Source organism: Plectropomus leopardus, chromosome 16 (assembly GCF_026936395.1).
Source record: "Plectropomus leopardus strain MGB_pleo_1.0 chromosome 16, ASM2693639v1, whole genome shotgun sequence".
Lineage (NCBI taxonomy): Eukaryota > Metazoa > Chordata > Actinopteri > Perciformes > Serranidae > Plectropomus > Plectropomus leopardus.
Window position 1 is genome coordinate 21,195,372 of NC_142191.1, and position 24,898 is coordinate 21,220,269.

General features: G+C 39.1%; 1 protein-coding gene across 2 annotated transcripts in view; it reads left to right on the top strand.

Moving 5' to 3' along the window:
• The first annotated feature begins 314 nt into the window (after nucleotides 1-314).
• esr2a (estrogen receptor 2a) overlaps nucleotides 315-24,898 on the top strand; it is a 58,330-nt gene continuing 33,746 nt past the window's right edge. The window contains exon 1 of one of the 2 annotated variants that reach the window (XM_088089631.1): nucleotides 315-561. In XM_088089631.1, the coding sequence (XP_087945757.1) occupies nucleotides 530-561 (32 nt within the window). In that variant the 5' untranslated portion in view covers nucleotides 315-529. The remainder of the gene's footprint in view (nucleotides 562-24,898) is intronic. The other variant, XM_088089629.1, reaches the window with a different exon arrangement.

The following is a 24,898-nucleotide window of genomic DNA, read 5'->3' on the forward strand; positions in this document are numbered from 1 at the left end:
CGTTCTGCATAAGGAATACTGACAGAAATAATATGAAAATAAAATATATTTTTATTTAAAATAAGATATATTTTTATTTTCATGGTTTTTTTTTTTGCTTTTTTTTTTTAAACTTTTGATGCGTTGAACGCATGGTTTTGAAAGCAGGGCTTTATCATGTATCACAGTATTTGTGGTATTAAAGTGAAATACGCGTGTACTCCTCCACCACATCACGTGACCCCCGGCTGCTGCAGAAATGAAGCGCACCCTTTTTAAATATGGTGGCGTGTTGATGTTTAACCTGCGGAGCCCTGCCCACTCTGCAGGTGCACTACGATAATTATTAGAAGGTTTAGCTGTTATATAGCTGTAAAAAGTTGCTGCTAATTTTTATCTAACGTTATAATATTAATGTCGAACTAGCCTGCTAACAGTCTTATGAAGTATGACGGCTTTGTGGTGAAAATAATCGTGCTAATGCTAAACTAGCTAAATTTAGCTAGCTTAATTTGCTCCGTCTGTTTCTTCTCTTTGGATTTCTACCGAGATGCCGATGATCACAGCTCCACTCCGCCAGCTGTAAGTACACACTGCTTGTGCTAACATTAATGTTATAAGTCAGTGTTTTGGCTGTGTTCAGTCTTGTTTAAGGGCTTGGTGTTAGAAGTTATGTAAGCTAACCATGCTGCTGACTGTTGAGGTGTTTCTATGGTAGTGGCGCTCCTGTCTCAGCGACTCCTGACAGTACTTTTATTCCCTGTGGGCAGTATTGTTATAACCTTACTGCATTTCTTGTGAAATGATTTCACGTAGCAGCTGACGATATAGATGTGGTTTGGCATGCCCATTATGATGTTTTCAGGTGTTGATTTACAGTGTTTGGAAATATGTGTCCTGAGAAGCAGAAGTGTTTATTAGCTGTGCACAGTGGTGGGAGAAGTAGGTTACACTTAAACTTACCACCGTGTAAAATAAAATTACTGTTTCAAGGGAAAAATCCTGCAGTATTTTAACTGAATATGTATTTGATTTCAACTAACTGGAAACACCCAAGGAGAAAGCCCTTATGTGATAATATCAGTGTAATAATGTTAATGGGCATATATCTTAATATCCTCACAGCCCATTCAGAAACATACCTGTATATTGCGTAAGATGAAGCAGTTATAAGAATGCTCTTTAAATACTGGGTGTGCTGGGAAGTTGTTGCATCTTGTTTGATGATTGACGCATATGTAGGTGGACGCTGAGAGCATAAGTCATTGCAGTTTTGATTTAGACAGATGTTTAATATTTGATATATATTTGATGTCCCATGATGGCATCCTTTTCTCTTAGTGTCAGCTGTCTCATAAATGCAGAATTAATTCCATTACTGATCAATCTGCCAAATTTTGTCAATTAATAAATTAATCATTCCTTTCGTAGAATGTTAGAAATTGCGAAAAATGCACAGAAAAGCTCCATAATCACCACTAAATGGACCATGTGGTGAGGTTGTTTTCTTAACGGATGTTTCCAAGGTCAAAAATGAACTTTGAACCTCAACTTTTAAACCAAGATGGATGAAAAGTCACTGACGTGCTCATGAAAATTTAACATCTATAATTTTTAATCAAAAATTTCCTCTGCTGATGAAGTACAAGTGAGTAAGTTGGCCTTGAGTGATGGTTTTGCTTTCATCCGTTCATCATAGTGTTAATGGTAGTGTGGGTTAGGTTTAATGAAATGGAAAAGTACAAATATTTTCTAAAGATAAGTGTCTACTTTACATTTAATCATTTTAGCCTCATTTTTATATTGCTACCACTCCTGTGTGACTCAGCCTTGACTCACCTGGTCCACAATGAGCGAGGACATAATGAAAGTAATATCACACATTCCTCGGTTGGTTTGGGCATGTCACGGAAATATGTTGCCTTGAGCCATGTCAAGTACAGGTGAGCCCAATATGTTTGAACAATAATGCTGGAGAGAAAGTGATTGAGCACATTTAACACACTGAAACTCTCTTCTGTTGCTTTGATTGCATCTCAAACATTTACATGAAAAGACATTTTTTCTACCTTTTTGTTCGCATGTTACAGGATAGAAGACACAGTGCGAATTAAATATACTGCAGGGTTCCTGCAGATCCCCAAAAAGTCTTAAATAGCATTGAATTCATGTATCTAAAAATAAGGCCGTAATTGGTATTAAATTGACTTAAATTAGACTTTTAAAGGTCTTAAAAATCATGCTCAGACATGGGAAGTAGGATTTTATAAATCTTTTTTTTTTTCTGATGTCGCATTGTAAAATCTCAAAATAATTGGTAACATCTTTTTTTTTTTGTTAAATAATTTAATAAATTCCTTTTCTTAAACTCATTATGATGGGAATCGGAGCGGTGGAATTTGGCATCAGACTGAGAAACAAAAAACTGTACAGAAAACCCAGATATTTCCCACTTGTGTTGGTAAACCAAAGAAATACCTCTATGATAATATTTTATGTTCATTATCTTCTATGTGTTCCACTCTAAAAGGTTTTTTTTTTTTTTTTTAACATTTGACATATATAATATATTTCATGTTTTATGCTATAATAAACATTTGGGCAAAATAAAATTGTCCTTAAATCTTGATGAGAAATCGGACTTAAACTTAATTCCGTATGGCATTAAAAAGGCTTAAAAAGTCTTTAATCTACCTTGCCTTAAGCTATTGGAAGTCTGATACTGACAACACTCTTAGTAATTTAAAATTTCCTGATCTGAGAGCAAGGCAGTTACCAACTGTGGAGGTCAGACCCTATATTTCTCCTCTGTGTTGATGGAAAATGGTGAAAGTGACACTCTCCAGAAGAAAAAAATCAATTAATCAGAGACCCATTCAATACTTTAATCAATTCTCTCAACTTGACACTTGACAGATGCGACCTTAGGTATCTGACCAGGGGTCAACTCCATCTGTACTCAATCAATCCATTCAATTACAATGCCTGAATGAAAGCATAATTGAATGTTAAAGGGGGAATCCCACCTAAAGATGATTGATTGCATTCTTTAAGACCTGTAGTCTCTTTCATCCATTAAAACTCTGTGGGATTATTACGGATCCAAGTTGCATTTGGTTGCAGCTATTGTTCTTCATTTATGTAATCAAAGAGGCATGGATCTTTAAAATTTTGGACTTTTCTTTTAAATGTATTAGTCTAAATTTGTGTTGAATCATATTGTGAAGAAAATCCCTCAATCGAGGTTGTGTGAGGTCATGCTGGAAATTGCCGTTGGCATTGAGTGATATGCGGGCACAGCTGGGAATAGCAAGTGTATGGATGTGTTACTTGGCAAGGTGCCCGATGTGACGGCTGACTTAATAAGGAAGGCCTTTTATCCTGCAGAGGAACATGTGGCCGATGCTGCTGCAGCCTTTCTAACAGACAGACGGTTTCCCTGCTGCTGGGACCAGGGGGGAGGGGAAATGTGACCCTCTGTTGCCCCTCCACCTTCCTCTTCTTTTAGTTCATTACGTCAGTTTTACTTAATACATACTTAACATATTGTTCTCAGGGAGGTAGTGGAGGTAAAACCCATCTAACTACCTTCTTATTTGTCTAATTTAAGTTTTCTGTCACTCACGTGTTTGCTGTAGACAGGCAAAGTTCAGTCTTATGTCACGGCAGTATCAGTAAAAATGACAGTTTTATCCCCAACATGTATTATAATACTCCAGTAACACTGAAACAAGGTCACTACAATTTATTACAGCAGGCATTTGGGAAATTGGAACTTGTAAAACTGGTCAAACCTCAAGACAGTCAACCAAACATGCATCCTTGAAATCCAACCAATAGTCCGAGAGCCAAATTGTTGATCGCTGAGGCGTGTCAAACGACAATTGATTCAGCAGAAATGGGTGGAAACCACTGAATAAAATAGGTGATCTTTGAAGACAAATCTTTTGTCCTCCGACGACCAGTCCAGAAAAGGGATGCATGCAATTAGTCGAATAGTCAATAAAACGTTGTAACCCTCACTAGCTGTCACCAGAAATATTAGTCGGTTGAACTTTTTATTAAAATTAGTATTATTTTATGTGTTTGTTACCCAATAAAAATGCTGTTTTAATCCATTTTCTAAAGAGCCATTTTCAGCTAGTTATGGGCGCTGAAAGAGACGGTGAAAGAGAAATGACTGTCATGGCTGTTCTAGTGTTAAAATTATGTAAAAGTCGTCTTTTCATTAATAGCTGCCTAATAACACTGCAACTGAATCCTCCTCGTCTGCTGCTCTCTGCTGCTCCTCTCTACAGTCGGACCCTTCGGTTTCTTGAGGCTGAGCAGCAATATTAACAGACCGATTACAATTATTATTTTTATTTATCAGGACAACGCTTGACCGACGCTCTTCAGACAGGAGGAAATTTCTCTGAGGAAAATTAAAGTTTATTGGAGTGTAGGAAATGGTTAAGTTTATTTCATTCCTCTGCTTCCAGTCTGTGATGCGGACATACTCAGGCACAGCAGTGCGCTATTGCACAACTGCAGTCATTGCATTTTAAAAAAACAGATGAAGATGTGGAATGGTTATATTGCTATAGTTTTGCCGACACTGACCATTTTAAGTGTTGGCGGCCTGGAAATCAGTGGTGGCGGCCACCACCAAAATTTAAGAAACCCGTCCACGAGCAAGTGTTTTTCTTCTCCTTTGACCCCTTCATTATAGGCCGAACCCTCATCTGTAACCTAATTTATTTCTAATGCACATCCTTATTATCACTCATAAGCCAAGTCCTGAAAAGCTAATTAAGGAGAGGACAAACAAAATGTACTTGTGCAGGAGATTTTCAGGCATCTTTCTATTATTATGAGCACTACTCACACACAAACATCCACCAGAGTCAAGTGAGTTATCCACTCACCCGCGGCTCCCCCTTCCACCCCCGTCTGTCTGACTGAGTTCCTCTTCCCATCTACCCAGAGAGCCCAGCCACTGGAGATACCGAGAGAAGAAAAACATACTTTGTTTTTTACGACATTAAAGGCAGGCAGCCTTGTCACAGCGTGGCTGTGTGTGCTACCTTGTTTGATAGAGAAATTGGATCTAGACTTTAGAGGGGAATGTAATGCAGTTAAAGGCATCATGAAAAGCCAGCTGTAACAGGATTTCATCCTCTGTGGAGCTCCTGCTGACTGCTGCCGTGAGGCAAGTCATTAGGGAAAATCCATCTGCGTGTGTTTGTGTCCACGTTTGTCTGCCTCCATGCTGAGACTGTATGTAGGAGGTTATACATTCGCTAGAGCGTGATTTGGTGAATCTGTCAGTATCAGAAGAAAATGTTTAGTCATACTGCAGAGGAAACTGAAGTTACAGTGCCCTAAAGAAAGGAGATAGATAGATACTGTAGATAGATAGATAGATAGATGGATATGAACTGGTAGATGGATGCTGTATGGTAGATACATCTATAATGTCTGTCTTAGAGTAAACATATATATCAACCATTATTAATATATTGGTTGCTAAAAGGGCTGGGCCATATGGCTTTGAAATAATAACTTGATGTTTCAAGGCTGTATCAAAATACACTATATATATATATATATATATATGTGTGTGTGTGTGTGTGTGTGTGTGTATGTATATATATATGTATAAATATATATATCTTGATATTTTTAATCGTCCTTTAAACTAATGTTAACTAACATACAAAATTATTGAATTAACTGCAATAACAATAAAGTTAAAGTAGCTACTGTCATATAAGTTGTTATATTGTATTACTATTGTAATAACCTTTAATAAAATACGGTTATAACAAAGTCAAATAAAGTACTTTTATAATGAAATTTAAAAAGCATTGTTATAATTAAATAAGTCAAAGCGGGACCAATGGTGCTTTTATTTTGGAGGACCTGGCTCGTCTCAGGCCAGAAGTGTTGATGTTTTTGCTGTGGACTTTAAGCTTCTGGTCAGCAGTTGGATGTTAGCAGACAGTTAAACTGGGGGTGCTCTCCTCAGCTGTCTCAGGAAGTGCGGCCGCTGGTGGGCTTTCTTGTTGAGAGCGGATGTGTGCTGGGACCAGGTCAGGTCTTTGGTGATGTGCACCCCCAGGAACTTGGTGCTCGTGACGATCTTTACAGCAGTGTCATCTATGTAGAGCTCCTTCTTTTTCCTCTCCTTCTCCAGCCTCTTTTCTTCCTTCTTCCTTGCCTTCTCCGCCTCCTTTTTCATCTTCGCCTTCTCCTTGTCAGTCTTTTTGGCGAGCTCTTGGAGGTCAGTGTTGTCCTTTGTCAGGACCTTGATTTCGTCCTCCATGTGGTGAAGTTTTGCTGCTCTCCTCCTTTGCAGCCAGCTCATGCTTCATCTGATCCTTCTGTTGCAGCTCGGCCTTACCCTCCAAAAGTTCTGCTTCACGAGCCTTTTTTTCACTTGTTAACTGGCTGATCACATTGTCCTTTTCCAAGACAGCCTTGCTCAACTTTCTGATAGAGTCTTCTTGCAGGGTTTTGCGCTTGGCATCTAGCTCTGAGGCAAGTTTGATGTTATTAGCCTCCTTCTCCCAGGTCTCTTTGAGCCTCCTTTTCTCCTCTCTCCAGAGTGCAGTGACCTGGTTGAGCTCTGCAGTCCAGTGGAATTTAATTGACAAGGTCTCATTCTGGGCTTCACTCAGACTTAGCTGAAGTGATAGGATCAGTTCATCTTTTTCCCTGGCTGTGGCTTTCTTTTCAGACTGAGCCTGTTTCCTGATGGCTCTCTCTGACTGTAGAGCCTTCAAGAGTTTCTTTTTTTCTTCTCCTGCAGTGGAAATCTGCTCCTTCAGGACAGTGTTTTCTGAGGCCAGCTTTAAGTTGTGCTCTTCAGAGTCCTGGAGACCTTTTCTCAGGTCCTGCACCTCTTGAGCTGGGGTGTCCTGGCTCTGCATCATGGTGAGGAAAAACAGTGCTATCCTGACTTTGGATACACAAAAAAAGAGCTCTGTAAAGCTGCTTTTTGATGCAGTCTCTCAGAAGAGTCTGGCTAAGTTCAGCCGTACATTTTGGTCTTAAAGTAGTTGTGTTTTTCACAAGTTCCGGCTGAACTAGATCAATGTAGTGATAAAAAAAGGTGTGTCTGGGTGAGAAAATCTGAAATCTCGTCTCCTCAGTGAATGATTATTGCCTTGAATAAAGAAATTAGAGTAGAGACGACACAGTGTCATGACGGTCCGACACTAGAATGAAATGTCACATTGTGTGATGATGTCACACTGCATGGTCACATGACTTTTCCAACATATGGTCACATGACTTCTTCACCTGGTCACATGACTTTTCTAGACTGAAACACTGCAAAATCAAGTGCCCCAGTAACGAGTCCCAAAACCCGGGAACAAGTTAGTATTTCAGCACCTCCATTTCCCTTTTCTCAGAGTCAATGGGTTTTTTAAAAATAGGATTTTGGTTAGAAGCCTCAAATAAGGTCTTTGTTTAACACAAGCTTAAGACAATTTTATATTTTGTTCCATCACATAAAGTGCTTTAGTAAATACCTCACTCATGAACTTTGAAGCTTTTACGTGTCTTTAAACAGAAGGTTACTAATAAGTGGCTAAATGAGACTACAGAACGTCATCATGCCGCACCGCGCTGCACAAAACTTTACAGCCTTGTTGCCGTGGGGACATTAAATCATGTGACTGTGGTATAGTTGGTTTATAGCCTAACATTAGCTTTTTACTTCTGGCGATTGCATTTAGACTTCAAAAATCAGAAAAGTGTATTTACCACAGAGCTTAGTTTTTCTTCAATGATCCAAAATCCAACGGAAAAATCCAATAGGCCTTTTAATGAGGGAACCAGGGCACTCTGCAAAGATGCACAAACCAGATCTGCATACAGCCCAACGTGGCCTACGATATGAAGTTCAGTCAAGGCAAGGCAAGGCAGCTTTATTTGTATAGCACATTTCATACACAGGGCAATTCAAAGTGCTTTATAGAGTAATAAAATAAAAAAACAGAATGAGTTGAAATCAATTACTAAATGATAAAAAAATGTTCTTTTTAACAATGTAACAGTATTAAATATTGTACTTCCTCTATTCAAATCCAAACATTTTTATTAAACACAACATGGATATATTTTTCAGTAAAGGCTTGGTCCAAAAGCAGACGGCCCTTGATCAGTTTCTCATGTTAGTCCCATGTGAGAGAATGGGTTTTAAGATTATCATAAATAATTCATGATGAGGGCTTATTGTAAGGTGTTTGACAAATAAGATTATAATTCTCACCGTTCTGATCACTTCTTGTCTTGTCAGGATGGAGGAACCTGTTTAACCCTGTGTGTCAGCCCTTTGATAGTCTGGTGGCCTGTCCAGGGTGTATCCCGCCTCTCGCACAAAATCATCAGGGATTTGTTCAGCCCCCCCATGACTGTTAAGAGGATAAGCGATTACAGAAAATGGATCGATCGAGGAACCTTGACTGTGAGGTATTTAATTCATGGTATTGAGTTAAAATTCCCATATAGTTATTAAAAAAAAAAAAAAAAACTTTAGTTTTTGGGCTTTTACTGCCTCTATTGTTAGGACGGCTATAATGTGAAAAGGGGAGATGGGGGGATGACACGCAGCATTGGACAGGGGGTAAGAATCGAACTGGCAGCTGACAAGGACACAGCTTTTTTTACATGTGGTGTTTGCTCTACCTGGTGTGCTACATTAAATTACATCGTTATATTACAGTAATATTGATGTTAAAATTATTATCTGGACAATGACAATTTGAAGATATCAACTTGGGGTCTGCAATGAGCATTTTTCACTGTTTTCTGGCATTTCATTGACAAAAGTACTCATTGATTATTTGAGAAAATGCTCTGCAGATTAATCAACAATGGAAATAACCCTTAGTTGCAGCCTGAAATACAATCTCAAATAGTTCCAGAGATCAAAGGTCAATGGATGGATGTGATATGATATGGTCGATCAAAGGAAACATACTCTAGATATACTCTTGGATGATAGAGGGAAAGTGTACCTTTGGTCTTCGGTACAGAAATTTGTGTTTTACTACCCATCGCCCTTTGTTTTTAAGCCAGAAGCTATGACTGAAACAGGTTTTGCTGCATGCAAGAGTGTGTTTTTGTTTTCCAAGGTGACTGTACATATGCGTGTTCGGCACAGAACAATTTTAATAGCTTCGCACCAAGGTCGGCTCCTTCGCTGTGCTATGTGTGGAATGAGCGAAGGCCTTCGCTTGCAGTGCCTTCAGTTGACTCCAGAGAGTCGCGCTCATTGTGTGGAAGCCCGGGGGGAACAAAGACATTTCCACTGGAGGAACTTTGGGTTCCTGTCGATAAGGAGAGCAGCACTGTGAGCACGGCCCGTGTTTATATGCTTGTGTACAGTGGGGATTGACAGAGCAGCAGAGGCTTGCACTTTCCAGACAACAAGTGGTGGCTGTATAAATAGTCACCCTTGGAGAAACATCAAAGGGAGAAATTCCTCCCAATGATCACGATAGTCCCAGCCTGAATGAAGTGTGTGTGTTTACATGGTTTAGACTGAGGCACATTTTCAAACAAAACCTGAACTCAAACCTGATTTTCATACCATTTAGAACAAGCCAACTCTCAGAAATATCAATGCGATATCAGAGAGATGAATCAAATTGTTGTTTTTTTAAGATAACAATGCTGAGGTAGGCAGAAATCTGGAAAAGGCAAAAAAAACCCCAAAAAACTGCCAGAATGTGAATATACAGCATCCTTCTGTATCTCCCCCAACTCTGTCTTAAGCCCCTCCCACCAGACAACCATGGGCATGTGCAAGAGCATCATACCCAGTGTTTCCCATGCATTGATTTATTTAATCTTATGTTTTTGTGGAGTTGAGTGCAGCTCAGTCACTCAGCTCCTCTTCTGCCTGCTCTCTCACGGCTGTTTATTCAGGCTGGGTCAAAATAACCGATTCATCTTATGCAAATCGCTCTTCATTTGAAAAAAGTTATATCGATTCATAAAATTTGAGATTGATCTTTTAATATGTGCTTTTACCCATGCATCTTAATCCTGTTCTGCATTTATTATTTTAAACAATGCCTTGTACAGTTTGCAGGGTTAGATCTTTGAAAGTGTCTTTCACATTTAAGCAAAACTGCAGAAATACACCTAATCAAGTTAATATCGGCTCAAACCTCCTATGTGTTTTTTTTTTCTTTTGTATGCTATTTCGGGTGAAATGCTACAGCGTGTAAACAATTGAAACTGGGCCATCTTAAGTATCCCACAACAGCCTAACAAGAGGCTGAACTGGATATGGAAGCATTTTGGCTTCAATGAGGTTGAAGGAAAAAGGGCACCTAAAAAGTTTAAAAGCAGTCAAACACGGAGAAAAACAAGTCATGTATAGAAACTGAAAAATTTCCTTGCATCTATGTGCATCGAAAATCGTTTTATAATTGCACGACAGCCCTCTGACTTGTAATTGAATCTTGAGGTGCTGTGAGACTCCCACCCCAACATATATAAGAACGTTATTTTTTGGTTGAACAAATCAAAGGATCCATATTCAACAACTGCCCAAATCTGAGAACCCCTTTAATAACTGACATTTCCGCTGCCTCTCGTGTTTGCTGTTGTCAGCATGTGACTGCTTTTGCTCCTGATCCTCATCTCTTGAGACCACGGTGTTGTATCCAAGCTCTGACATGACATTCACACGCTGTCTGCTGCCTTTCCTGTCCACTTATCAGCAGCTAATTGCCAGTAATGTTCAGAAGCTGAAGTTGCATCTGAACGGTTCATTCACTTATTTCGCTGCTGAGACACAAGCTTTCATGTCCCATATTCCCACGGTTGTCGGGACTTTCCAAACTCTGCACACAGTTAGGGACGGGACACTTTCAGCTATGCTACATTAGCATTAGCAACAAAGCCTGAAAATTATCGCATTTTTTAGTTCAGTGTTTCAGTGATTTTTTTTTCACACACATGGATGAAACCAACTTTGTGTTGCCTCTGACTCTTATGCATTTGAGCTAAAGGTTTTTGCAGGACTCATTATTCAAGGCACAAGGTAGAAATATTTGTCATTTTTTTAAATGTAGTTTAAGAAAAACATGAAATGAAATTTGAACCTAAATCCTGCTACATCTTTTTGGCGTCGAAGATGCTGTGATGACATTTATGTTTCTCCTGTCAGGTAAATGCAGGAGTTTAAAGTAACTTCTGGCTCAAACATCTGTATGAATAAGCCATAGATGTCAAATCTGTCAAATCACTATTTTAAATTTTAGTCATTCACTCATCTGACAAAAAAAAAAAAAAACACTCACAGAGCCACACCTCAGTAGGATCAAGATATTTAACTATATTATTTTTTGGTATTTTACTGTATATGGCCATCCAAAACCAAAAACAGGTTTCGCTCTTACCTGGTGTGAACTTAACCTCAAACATAAATCATAGACGCAGGGCTTAAAGTTCAACGATGTCTTTACATGGCAAAATGTGGTCCTGAAATCACCGATTGTGGCAGGAGCTACCATAGAAGACGTTTTCAGTACTTTGGCAGGTGTGTGTATGTATCTGTCTGTCTGTCTGTCTGTCTGTGGCCAGACTTCTGTCAGTGCTGTAGCATTGCAGCCGTGAAAGATGCTGTCATGAAACTTTGCAGGTGTGTAGAATGAAAACCTTGTTTGAAGATGGGTGTGGTGTGGGCTGAGCATGGATGGCAGAAATAATTAGGAAGTAGGGAAGCCAGTGGTCCACCCCACTTTACGCCCCTGGTGGACACTGGCTTATGCCGTGGATCTCTGTATCATGGCTGGAGTGACCCCATCACAAGATGGCCTCTTGATTTTTAAAATTTTTTATTTATACAACAGCATAAAAGGAGAGGTGGAGAAGCTGTAGGCTAATACAGTGGATCCTCCGCTCAACCTGAGAAAGCTAAATTAATAAACATAACACAATTTAGCAAAAATGCAAAGAACATGACAAAAACTAAGACATAATTTGCATTTAATCCAGATTAAAGAGTGATGAGCGTTTGTTTTGTTATTTGGTTCATGCAATAAAGCTCAAAAAGCAGGAGTCTGAATGGAAATTAACTGAGCTTCAGTGACACCAAACCCACATCTGACACCTGATAAGGAGCATGAGTGCGGCATGGACACCAGCAGGCACGGAGCCAAAGATACTTTAACGGCAGCACACTGGCGTTGAGAGGCTGAGAGTGCTGAGAGGTGAGAGGCATGTGTGGAAAGGGGAAAGGCTGATGTCTTCACATTAGGCCTATCAGAGGTTTCCAGTGCGTGTCAAGCATCCATGAGTGTGCGAGTGTGTTCAAATTCATAAATAGTGTAAATTTACGGCCATTCAAGTCTTTCTGTTGCCTGGTTTCTTAAAGGTTCTGTATGTGACATTAAAAGCATTAATGCAGCAGTAAATACTTACTTGCAATGTAAAGATATATAGTTGAGTGATGGTATCCTGAGCAGTGAAGTCATACTCCCCCTGTGTGTGTGTGTGTGTGTGTGTGTGTGTGTGTGTGTGTGTGTGTGTGTGTGTGTGTGTGTGTGTTTTGTAGTCTGAGCTTGTCCGTGGTTTGTTGCAGTACACCGGACTTATGCATGTTAGTGCATGTGTGCACCCCACTTGCTAGCTCATTGTGCCACATTGCACTTTGCTCATATAGCAGTCAGTCACTGCTGTTGGTGCCATAGTGGAAGTGTAGCATCCAACCTCATAAACATTGTTAGCTCTGTCAGCACTGTTGCTGTTGTTTAGCGTTGCCAGCTCCAGGGCTGCACCAATCGACTATTTTTTTCTTGACAAATCTAACGACTTATGACATTAATCATGATAAGTATTATCATAATAGACCCTATTTGTCAGATGCCTGATGCAAGAAAATTACTTGATCTGAAACTCTAGATTGCTGTGAAACATGAATTTAATCACTTTACAGTATATAAAAGCAACTGTATCCCTGAATGGGAGAATCAGTAAATCAGTACTAAATCTAAAATGCTCATCACTGGAGTAAAATACAGTTTAGATAATCACTAGCAAATGCATCAGTGTGGGGCAAGGAAAATAACTGACTGTACAGACTGTAGCAGTAACCACATAGTCCTACAGCGGTCTGTAACGTTAGTTGAAACCGTTTACTCAATGGTGCGCGGCCGTTAAAGTAAACGGAAAATATAAAACAGCTCAATAACAACATTAGGTGACACATTGAATACCTTTCGCAGCGGTGCAGGAAGTTCTAGTGACTGCTGCAAACAGAAACACATTCCACATATTGATAATCCTAATATATCGTGTGTGGGGACAAACTGTTAACAGCAGCTGTACTCCTGTGGCGTTGTTTGAGCTGCAGCAGTGGGCTGCATCTGGTGGAATCCATGCTATGACCGGATGAAGCAACTATTTTTGTGATGCGCCGACGCAAGCTTTGCAAAGCGCCGTTTAGCAAAGTAGCGTTTTACTGTAATTAGGAATGCACACTTTTTTTTTTTTTGCTAATATTTAACATGCCAATATATAACAACTCAATTGGCTGATAACCAATACCGACACTGATGTATTCTCTCTTCTGTTGTGGAATTAACATCATATTATGCATACTCTTATCGTGAAGGCCCACCAGCAGATTGAGACATAACATACAATTCTTTTCAGTGCATGTAATATTCATTCAATGTGCAAAATAAGAAAAATACTTCAACTTAAGGTACATCTTCCCTTTTGTCAGTGAAAAAAATTTAAATATATTGGTTTGTGATATTGGCACATATCATCATGTTGGCCGATTCCAATATTATTTTGCTAACACCACTGATTGTCCCCCAGCCATAACCAGCTCAGCCACCTCCGTGTTGAGAACCGTCTCCAGACAACTTCTGAATTTTGCTTACAGCCCCTTTAACGCTTTTACTTAATATTATTATCAGATGCTAATAAGCTTACTTAAAAAGAAGACATACTACAGTGTATGTGTGTACATATAAACACAGATTGAGGTAAAATTTACACCAAGACTAATACTTTGTACTGAGAACACGGTTGTATCCTCAATAAATCCTGTGCTGATGGTTTTATAGTGTTACCAATACTCCTTCCTTCAGTGGCTGTTTTGACCCCGGCGTATTGATTTTCTCCACAGAAGGAGTCAATGCAGAGATGAGCACTACTGCTGCAGCAAAGAGGGTCAGTAAGTTTACAGCCAAAGGAGGGAGGGAAGGATGTACACACACACACACACACACACACACACACACACACACACACACACACACACACACACACACGCGCGCACAGAGGAAAAAATAAAGAGGAGGCAAGTTGGATGGAGAGCTGGTTTATTTTTAAACAGTGGCCTGGGATAACATTGTAAATTGTGATAATATCTGTGATTTGCGATGCAGTGAAGAAATGAATGTTGCGTGTAATCGTAATCTATGTGTTCACTTTGTTATATCTTGTCAAATGCAGAACATTTAATTAACGAGGCGTCTCAGCGACTGAATTCTCTTGTGCAGATGGTAAAATTGCCCATTCACAAGGGATTAGTTATTGGTATTTAAAGGAAAACGACCATGTAAACTAAAAGAAGAGAAGAAGTCATCTTTACCATAACCTGAGTTTTCTTGGCCTCTTGAAGTAGTGCCCATCTGTCACCAGAAAATACCATGGTCCGTGATACAAAACAAGCATTTTATTCAGTCAAACAAAAAAGTCTTGATCATATTAAAGAGATACCTGTCAATAAGGACCTGGCAAAGGTATAATGGTCAAATCATTTGAATGAAGCAGGTAGAAATAATCGTGTAGTTTGAGTGCACGTTCTGTATTTTTGGTCTCACATTCCCTTCTTGGATAACTTTCAGCGGTGGCCTGCCATCAGTTAACATGTACAAGGTACAAGGTAGATTTATTGTCATTTTTCTTAAACGGGGTTTAAGAAGAAATGAAATTACAGATAAATCCTGTTCCATCTTTTTGGCGTTGAAGGAGGAGTTGAGGAGTCTCACAGCCTGGGGAAAGAAGCTGCTCCGTAGTCATGTGGTTCTGCAGCAGATACAGATCCTGTATGGCAGCAGGGTGAACAGACTGTGGCTGCTGTCTTTCAGTATATTTTGGGCTCTGTGCAGACACCTCACTTCACCGAGGTCACTGATGCTCCGTATGAGAACCAGTGATGTTCAGGGCAGTTTCAATCGGCCGCTGTAGAGCCTTCCTGTCCTGGGCCGTGCACGAACCATGCCAGTTTGTGATGTTTCCAGTCAGTATGCTTTCTATTGCTCCTCTGTACAAGTTAAACAGGATCTTGCTCTGGAATTTAGTCTTCCTAAGTTTCTGTAGGAAGTAGAGCCTTTTCTGTGCTTTTTTAACCTGGGTGCTGATGTGTGGTGACTAAGATAATTTCTCAGTGATGGTACTTCCATCAGCAACCTATAGCTGTTCACCTGCTCCACCTCAGCTCCTCCTCAGCTCCACTGATGTAGACAGGGGTGTGTGTCTTTGCCTTCTTCTTTCTAAAATCAATAATCAGCTCCTTGGTTTTGCTGACGTTGAGCAGTAGGTTGTTCTCTGAGCACCACTCTGCAAGATTGTTGACTTCCTCCCGGTATGAACTCTCATCGTTGTTTGTAATACGACCGTTGATAGTGGTGTCATCCGCGTACTTCACGATAGAGTTCTCCTGATATCTGGGAGTGCAGACATGGGTGTAGAGTGTGAACAGGAGGGGGCTGAGCACACAGCCCTGGGGATTTATTCATGTTTTCTTCTCCAATCTTTGTTGCAAAGCTACCAGACCTATTACATAGAAACATTAGAGCTGCTATAACTTAAAAAATGTAAATCGTCCTCCTGCGCTCTGATATATTATATGTATATTGGATATTTGACTGTCAACTGTAGTTTGATGCTAGAAGGCTGTTTTTACATTCATCAGCTGAGGGGTGAAAGCTGCTCAACTTAAATCCCAGTTTAATTTACAAGATAATTTTGTGACCAGTTTTTAAGTCAATTGTTGTCCATTGCAAGTTTGACTGACACTTGAAAGTTTGAAATCTCCAATGCACATACACTGCCTCTTTGGTGAAGTAGGAGACATCATGTCTAAAAAATGTGGCTAATTTTTTAAAGGGAAAAGTTGTGTGGTTATATTAAAGTTTTTTAACAAGCTGATTGAATTTTTGGAAAGACGATATGACTCTAAAGATTTCTGGAAGGAAACTTTAGGCGAACAGGTTTTGAAGTTTGTTTAGGGCAGGTGAGAGCAGACGGGTCAGTGCCACTAATGTTAATCATCAGACAGTGGAGGAGACATAACACTACTGTGAGGAAAGAGAGAACTGTCAACATACAGCCATGCTTCTGATGGACGTGTGTGTGTGTGTGTGTGTGTGTGTATGTGTGTGTGTGTGCGCGTGTGTGTGTGTGTGTATGTGTGTGTGTGTTTGCGTGTATATGTGCGTGTGTGAGAAATTTCATCTACAGTACATGGCTTGTTCTAGCACATGTTGCAACCACACATGCTTATACTGACCTCTACTGTTTATAAATGTTCCATACAGCTTTCCTCTACACATCATTTTCATTTTCATAAGCTTGAGTTGTTTTGGTTCAACAGAGACTTCGTTAAACTGCTCTTAGCTCAGTAGTATATTAATTTTTTTTTTTTTTGTATTTTTACAGTATATTATGTCCACTTTCTTGAATACTTTATGTTCCCCTTCATGTTTCCATCTTAGCAAATTAAGAAAATTCACTCGAGTACTGGATTTTACTTAACTATTCCCCTTTCTTGCCACCTAATACTTTATTTTATATGTTAGTGAAAAATATTTTTTAATTTTTTTTTCAATACATTGATGTAAAAACTGTAGTTACTAGTTAATTTACAGATTATGTTAAAATGACGTCACACTGCAGATCACACAGTCCAACTGCATATAAAGTATCTAGCTACATTTCAGCATTAAAATGCTGTTTACATGCTTTTGCACCAGGAGCCATAATGATCCAATAATGTTCTTTTGGATAATTAGATAATTCTGACAGAGGGCCGTTCTGTAATAATAATAATGAGTAATTTTATTTGTGATACTTTAACTTTAAGAGCTGACTTTGTCATTTGGAGGTGGAGGAGACAGTGGATGGCATGTCACCTAGAAGTGAGATGCCTGTCAAGCTGCAGACCACTGTTCGAGTGTAACGAACAACAGCACCGGTTGTGTTTGCATCAGGTTTTTAGGCTCTAAAATGGGTGTTTTGTAGCAACTCATCGGTGTGTTTCATTCGGCTTTTAAGGCTCCAAATTGGGTGTTTGCAGCCCTCTGTCGGTGTGTTTGCATCGGCTTTTTAGGCTCCATATTAACATGGTTGACATGTTCACCACAACTTTGTTGAAATGTAAAGTTTTAACTCATCCACTACATAATAATGTGTAAAGGTAGCGTGTTTGTGGTTTGCAGAAATGTACACTACCAACATTTTTTTTGATGATTGGGCTGTTCATACAATGGTGTTTGAAAACGAACATTTACTCAGTTTATATAAAACTAATATGCCTTAGACAGTATTCTACCGAAAACATAAACATAGAAAGGCAGTCATACTGCATGTTTACACCATTGGTTTTGTATGTGTGTATGTTTGTGTCTGCAGAGTTGCTTAATCATTACCAGTGTCCCCATGCAAAAGCACAACAAACCACCTAATTAATGGAGCGTTCAACATTCCTTGCTTTTATACTGAGACACAAAGGAAGCCTTTTCGTGGCTCAGCAATAAATCAGTAGCTGCAGTCAGTCAGTGACACTTCAACACAATGTAACAGTGATGTTTCTGTAGTGGTCACAGCCACGGTGGCGACGCAACAATCACACATTTCTGACCTTCTTAGTGGGCTGCTTTTACGTATTGTTGCACTAAGCATGGATTCAAGCAAAGAGCGAGGTTAATTGTTAACCAGCAACAACGTTAGCCAATCAGCAAACAAATAGTCTCCTTATCTAACAATCATGTAGATGGATGTACCAGTGAAAATGAGTTTTTTTTCTTTACTTTGAGCTCTTTTTCATACTTGGCTGATATGGATTAAATTGGCCAAATTAAAAAATAGAAAGGACATGTGTGGCGTCCCCCGTCAGTATTTTAGAACATGTGCATTTGTTCTCCTCAATGAAAGCACATATTTTGATGAAATTTAATACATCTCTACCACAAATTGATACAGAAAGTGTTAAAAAAATAAAACACCAGAAAGCAGGAAATCAAGTGTTTGAGGCTCAACATTTCTTCAGAAATTTTCACCAGTTTCATATGTGTCACCCTGAATGTTGAAAGGAGCCCTGTGTCCTTGGTTAACTGTGTTTTGGACTGTTGGTCAAACAAAACAAGGCTTTTGACGACGTCACTTTGGACTAAAGACAGAATCATTCATTGAGTATATAACTGGCAAAATAATCAAAAATGATTTGGTGATTTCAGTTCAAACAAAAAAAAAACAACAACTAGTTATTTGTTTTCTTATGCTATGTTATCATATAGTTCACCAACCCCCAAGCCATTTTATCCACCCCCCCTACAGACCTCACCCCTGACTAACCTTATTCTTTTTAATAACTGGCCTGTATTCACAAAACAACAAAACAATAAGCCAAAACAAACATAAAACAACTAAAAATATGCCTTGTGATGAAATGTACATTGTTACTCTTGCAGCATAAATGTGCTATACAAACCACAGCATGCTCTTGCCATTGGATTTGGCCACATGTATTTATTGAAATAATAATAATTATAATAAAGTTTATTTTCTAGCACCTTTCATGCATGTTATGCAGCCTAAAGGGCCTTCACACAATATAAAACCGAAACTTAAGAGGTTGCAAACGAGCGGTATTCATTCAGACACTGCCAAGAACCAAAGTGAACACACAATATCAAGTACCAAAATTATCTGGCTGAATGTTTTAGAAAATGTACAAAATATCTAAGATCTTACAAAAAATACTGAATCTCTATATGAGAGGACTGTTGAGGCAGAAAGCAGCAGCAGATGTAAGGAGAGAGCGGAGAGAGAGAGGGAGGGGGATGAGGATGATTTGGGGAAGAGGAGTGTGGGCGTCAGGTGACAGAGAGCTGTCTTTTCCATCAGCCTCATTAGTTAATTATATTGTCAGGGATCCCATTAGTGTTTTTACAGTTCACTGAACTCCTCCCTTTGTATCTACATCTAGTGGGGCATGTGTGTAGGTGTGTGTGTGTGTGTGTGTGTGTGTGTGTGTGTGTGTGTGTGCGTGCGTGCGTGCGTGCGTGCGTGCGTGCGTGCGTGCGTGCGTGCGTGCGTGTGTGCATGCTTTATCAGAGTCTGTTAACCACATGGACACGCAGAAAAAAAAATTTCTTTCTTTCTAATAGCTTTTTTTAATGGTATCAATTTTTGGGCCTTTTATAAAGTAAAATAATATAGTTTGTTGTTCTTTTAAACACATAAATAATTTTATTAGGGAATTCTTTAAAGGTGTCTTGGTAAATTGTTAGAGCTATCCTGATTACATTTTTTTGTCCCTGATCTGATCATTTAATATTGAGTCCCAATCCAATACTTTTTCCTAGATAATACAGCTGCACAGTGCACACTTTAAGAAAGCTTATTTAAAGATTAAAATACCTGCATCCAAGCTGTTCTTTGATGTTTTTTTATTTTATTTTTTATTTGTGACATAAATAAATGTTCTTAATTCATAATGAAGGCTGACCTCTAATGGTAGATGTGTATGATATTGGCTGTATGACAATGTGAAAGACTTAGAGACATGACCTTGTCATTTTAATTGTGGTCAGAGTTTGGTGTAGGTAAGGAAACAGACCACTAGGGAGCACTGTCATTCAATATAAAAACATATATGTTCAGGTCAAGTTTACAAGCTCTATAGGAGCCTTCCTGGGACTGGGCCAGTACACCCCAAATTTACAAAACATTAATTACCATTATGTTTTTTGTGACAAGACAAACAGACCACACACCAGGGCCATAATACATCTTTTAGGGTATAAAAATGATCTTTTCATAATATTTGTCTTTTAAATACTCCCTCACTCATATATGAGTCATACATTAATTTGTTTCTCAGAATAATTCTTTATTAACACTAAAACCTAAATGGATGTTCAATTATTATAGACAGTCTGTTTATATCAGTAAAAACAGTCAAGGAAAAGAGGTGGTTTACAAACCACAGTCTTCAGAGTTTTATGGTACCGTTTGGGTACGTTTGTGTTGAAACTGTTTTGAGAAGATAACTGGACAAAAGAGAACTAAAGACTACATTAAAATTAAGGCCAGATTTTTCATTCATTCATTGGCCATGATTTTAATTAAAAAGTATTCCTGGTGCTGACGAGTAAAGGTAGAAACGACTAGTTGATTAATTGCACACATCCCTAGCTCCTTGTTTTGGTACAGTTTGTGCTCATGCCTAAAGTATAGGGTACTGTAGTACACAGGAACTTTATTTGACTTGGACACCAGTAGACTTACCGTGGCCATGTATGGTACACAGTGTTCCCACTAATCAAGCTACTACTACTAATCAAATGAACTGGATTTTGGGTTCAAGTGCACTTGGATCCAGGCCAGAGTCCATGATGTGAAAGTCTGTCTGTATGTTCAGGGCCTCCATAGTTCAAAGTGCACCAGTGACTACACTGCACATTTTATGTTATGAGGACACGAACAGAGTAGAATAAGCTCATAATGTAAAATGATGTCTGTGTCCAAACCTGCTGACTCGTCTTGTGTTGACCGACTATGAAACAGACTAAATTGTTGCCAGAAGGCTGTTAATCTGTCGAGAAGCAACAAGTCATGAAAATAAATCAAATCATCTTGAGTCTCGCACTCCTACTCAGAAGTCAGGATCGAGTGATTCATCTGCAAAGTGAAACTCGACCAAACCATTAAATGGCTTTTAACTTTGCTCTGCGAAACATAACCACCTGAATTTTTTATGGATTCCCAGGCTGGCTTGTATTAGAGAGAAAAATAAATGATTCAGCTGGGTCTGATCTGAACCAAGCAGTCACTGACATGGTTTTATAATGAGATTTAATAATGTACTCTGACTGAGGTCTTTCATTGGAAATAGAAAAACTATGATGGACAGATGTGGCCTTGCTGGAGAGGAGATGGGTTTTATTCTGTGGCTGTATTTTGAAAATGCAACCAATAAGTGAACCAAGAGGAAGTAAAAATGAACATGTAAGAACATGATTGTTATTCTTTGCACATTGAACATCAGACAGAATCCTCTGAAACATTCACCTGCACTAAAACACAACCTACCATATGAAAAAGTTGAAAAAGTGCATGTGCTCTGGGGTTGTTTTTTTTCATCTAAGATGGTTTTAATTATTTTTTAGAAGAACAGCGTTACTCCCACATCACATCGTGTACCGGGAGAAAATGCCAGGCACAGCGCTCTCCAGCAATAAATAACCTCTTCAGCCTGTTACAGGAAACCAGCAGCAAAAAATTCAAGGGACAGACAGACAGACAGACAGCAGAGCGTTCCTTTCCGCTGTCTTTATGGCGTACAGTGTCTCACACACACTCTTTAACCTTTTCTCTTCGGCCCGCATCTAGCCATCATAAATGTCTTTGTCATTTTCTTTTTTTATATCACTACGTAAGTGCTCTTCAGTCCACTCACACAGTCTGCTTGACACTGCTGCTGCTACAAAGTTTCTGCTGTACAGAAAAAGACTGCACAGAAAATATAGACCGAAGCGCAAGTGTGTTTACAGTAACTTCTGGGTAAAAAAAACCCCCACGTCCCATACAACGAAACGAAACAGTGTCTCAATCTCAAATGGTCAGGTTTTAGCCAGCCAATTCCTACCAAAAAAGTAAATAAATACCAATTTAAGTTTATGCTGTATTTTGGTTTCTTTTCACTGCTTTAACCTGCTGTCAGAAAGCCCGTTCTGATGGGGAACTGAAGCCGTTTTCTCAAGGCCACCAGACTCCATGACGAGAACAGTCGTTGTACTTTTCCGAGTAGTTCTGAGTCTACTTCCACCGATGGCTTGGTGAGACCATCCTGGTGATATAAGCTCAGCATTCTGTTTCTCTCTGCACTTCCCGGAAATTAAAAGTCGAGGTCAATCAGGAATTTGCACCGTAGTTGACAACCGAAACAGCTATTCAGCAACTGTGATGTAGTTGATGATGGAAAATGCAGGCTTGCAGAACAACCTAAAATTACTAAACTCGGCAGTAAGTGCAGTTAATGCAGAAATGCAGTCAGCAACAACAGTTAAAGAAGAACAAGAGGATACACTCGCTGAGTTTCTTAGAGGAAAAGACGTTTTCCTCTTTTTGTGCTGCCTCGATTGGTTAGTGTGTAAGGTAAAGCAGAGAAAGTTTTCTAAATATAGTCACACTAAAACAGAGTTTTATTTTTTTAGTTTGCTAAAATGTGTTTTACTGCAGTCGTCGTCTGCAGCAATACATTGGTTAGCTTCTAAGCCGGTTGATTTGGGTTGTTTTTACAATGTTAGCAAAGCAACATAGAACATAAAATAAACACCGCAGAATAATTAGGCCTGACCACCATGTTAGAAGCTGTTCTGGAGCTTTTGATACCATGACATGATCTTCACTAGCTGATGAGGCCAACATGAATGATATGATATAAATCTTCATTACATCTGTTTTCTGAACAGTTTGTTTTCATCAAGGTTCTCTGGCCTACAGTTAAAAAAACAACTAAAACATTATCCTTATTTACAGAAAACATTAACCACTTAGCATGACTACCTTTTGACATCTGCGTTATTAATTCCAGTCTATCTCACCTGCAAAATCTTTTTGTTGCCAACTTGAGCTTACCATTGATGAGTAAGATACTAAAAATTCATTGAGTCAGCCATGAGTAGCTGAAGCTAAAAGCTGAAACCCGAGGACATAAATTCCTGTGTCGTCTGACCTCGACTCCTCTCATCAAAGTAATACCTCCTCCCCGTCTTTCTTTGTTCTTATTTCTTCACCACTATTCACTTTATCCATTACCACAAACCCTCAGCTGTAAGTTTCCCCTTTTACTGGTTTTAATGTGGACTCATGCAGACAGTCTCTCTGTCCTTCCACAGTGTGCATAACACCGACTTAACCATCGCCTGTTCTCTACTGACACCTTGTGCTGTGCACATCTTACTGTAATCAACTCTGCCTCCTAACTACACATTATAATGCAGCAAAGATTACTTGTTTGATAACTGTAAAAATATTCATGACAACGAAGCAAAACAAAAAACATCCGGCCATTGGGATAAAACAACCTCAGTGATTGAGTGAGTCATAATAAAAGTGATTTAAAAGATGATACTGACTCTTGTCAGCTTGAGATGCACAAATGAAAAGCCTTATCATCTTCAGCCTTTAGTCTGGACACAAGAACAGTCAGAGAGATGCTGGCTGATGATCAAAGTTGCATTAACATGATGTGAAAAAATCCAAAGTTTAGAAAGGTAGTTTGCAGAGTTGGGGAAGGTACTTTGAAACTGTAGCTTTTCAAGCTACCAATTACTTCACAATGGAAGAAGCTGAACTACAGAGAAAACTACTGGTTAACTAAAAATACTTAAAAAAATGTAGTTAGTCTAACTACTAGTTTAATTCTATGTGTCGCACAACTTCCCAACACTGGTATTTTGAGTCAGAAACTCTTGAACAGATACTCAAGTAGAGGTAGAAATAAAACTCTTTGTTTTTATAGAAAGTATAAATAATTTTGGTCAAAGTGGAACGGTCCAGTGGTTTTTGGTTAAAACAGCTTAAAATAGGCAAACAGGTCAGTCACCAGAATAAATGTTGGCATTGTGCATTTCTGTAAACACCAGTTTACATTTGTACGATTCGTACGTAGCAAAAATAGTGAAACTTAATGTTTCTGTATGTTCTAGTTTTCAAATTGATGTTGTGACAACGCAGGGGTTAATTTGTGGTTAGGTTAAGGCTCAAAAACACTTGGTTAGGTTTAGGGAAAGATGTTTTGGCTTAAAACTACCTCATGTTGTTTGCACAATCCCCGCTGTAAACACGGCAATATCTCAGTAAATAATAACTGTTTTTCATAGTACAATGCCAGCTTAAAACTGGCATTGCATCTCTAAAATTCAGCTTGTGGTGTTTAGGATGTCTGGATCACTGGCAGTCACACACGTCTCACCTATATTTCATGCCATCTTCGATCCTCTTCCCCTACCGATGACAAATCCATCTCATATGCATGTAATCAGCCCTACGTCAATTTAGAAACATTTATATCATATGAATGAAAGTTATGAATGTGTGTGGTTAGATTTAAACCCAAAAACTACTTGATAAGGGTTACGAAAAAAACATGTTTTGGCCAAAAAGACCTTATTTGGTCACTACAAACTGCTGGAAATGTCTCGACATGTAGCTGAGAAATACACGCTTCTGTTGTTTGTAGTTCTTGAGCTTCGAGCAGTGGTCTACTGTCATCTGCAGCAATGTCACTCATAGCCCTTTTCCACCAAAATTAGCACTTGTACGCAGTTTTAAAAATAGGATATGGACAAGGCTACTTTCCCATTGCCAGCAGAGCAGAGCTGTGTACACAGCTCTACAGCAGACAAGTACACCTTTCTGTGTGCATGTGTTTTGTTTTTATTTCTGTTTCTTTTTGGTGTGCCAGGTTTAGTATCACAGACAGACCGGTAAACAGCAGACAGCAGAATGGAGGAATGGACAGTTTACTTGTCTTTGCATATTTGTTACTTATTCAGTCTCTCGCTCAAACCCGGTGCAGACTAAGTTGGATTGATGTTTTAGCGCTGCCTAGGTGGAGACAAAAGGTAATTAGTGACGGTTTGTCATTATATCTCGCTGG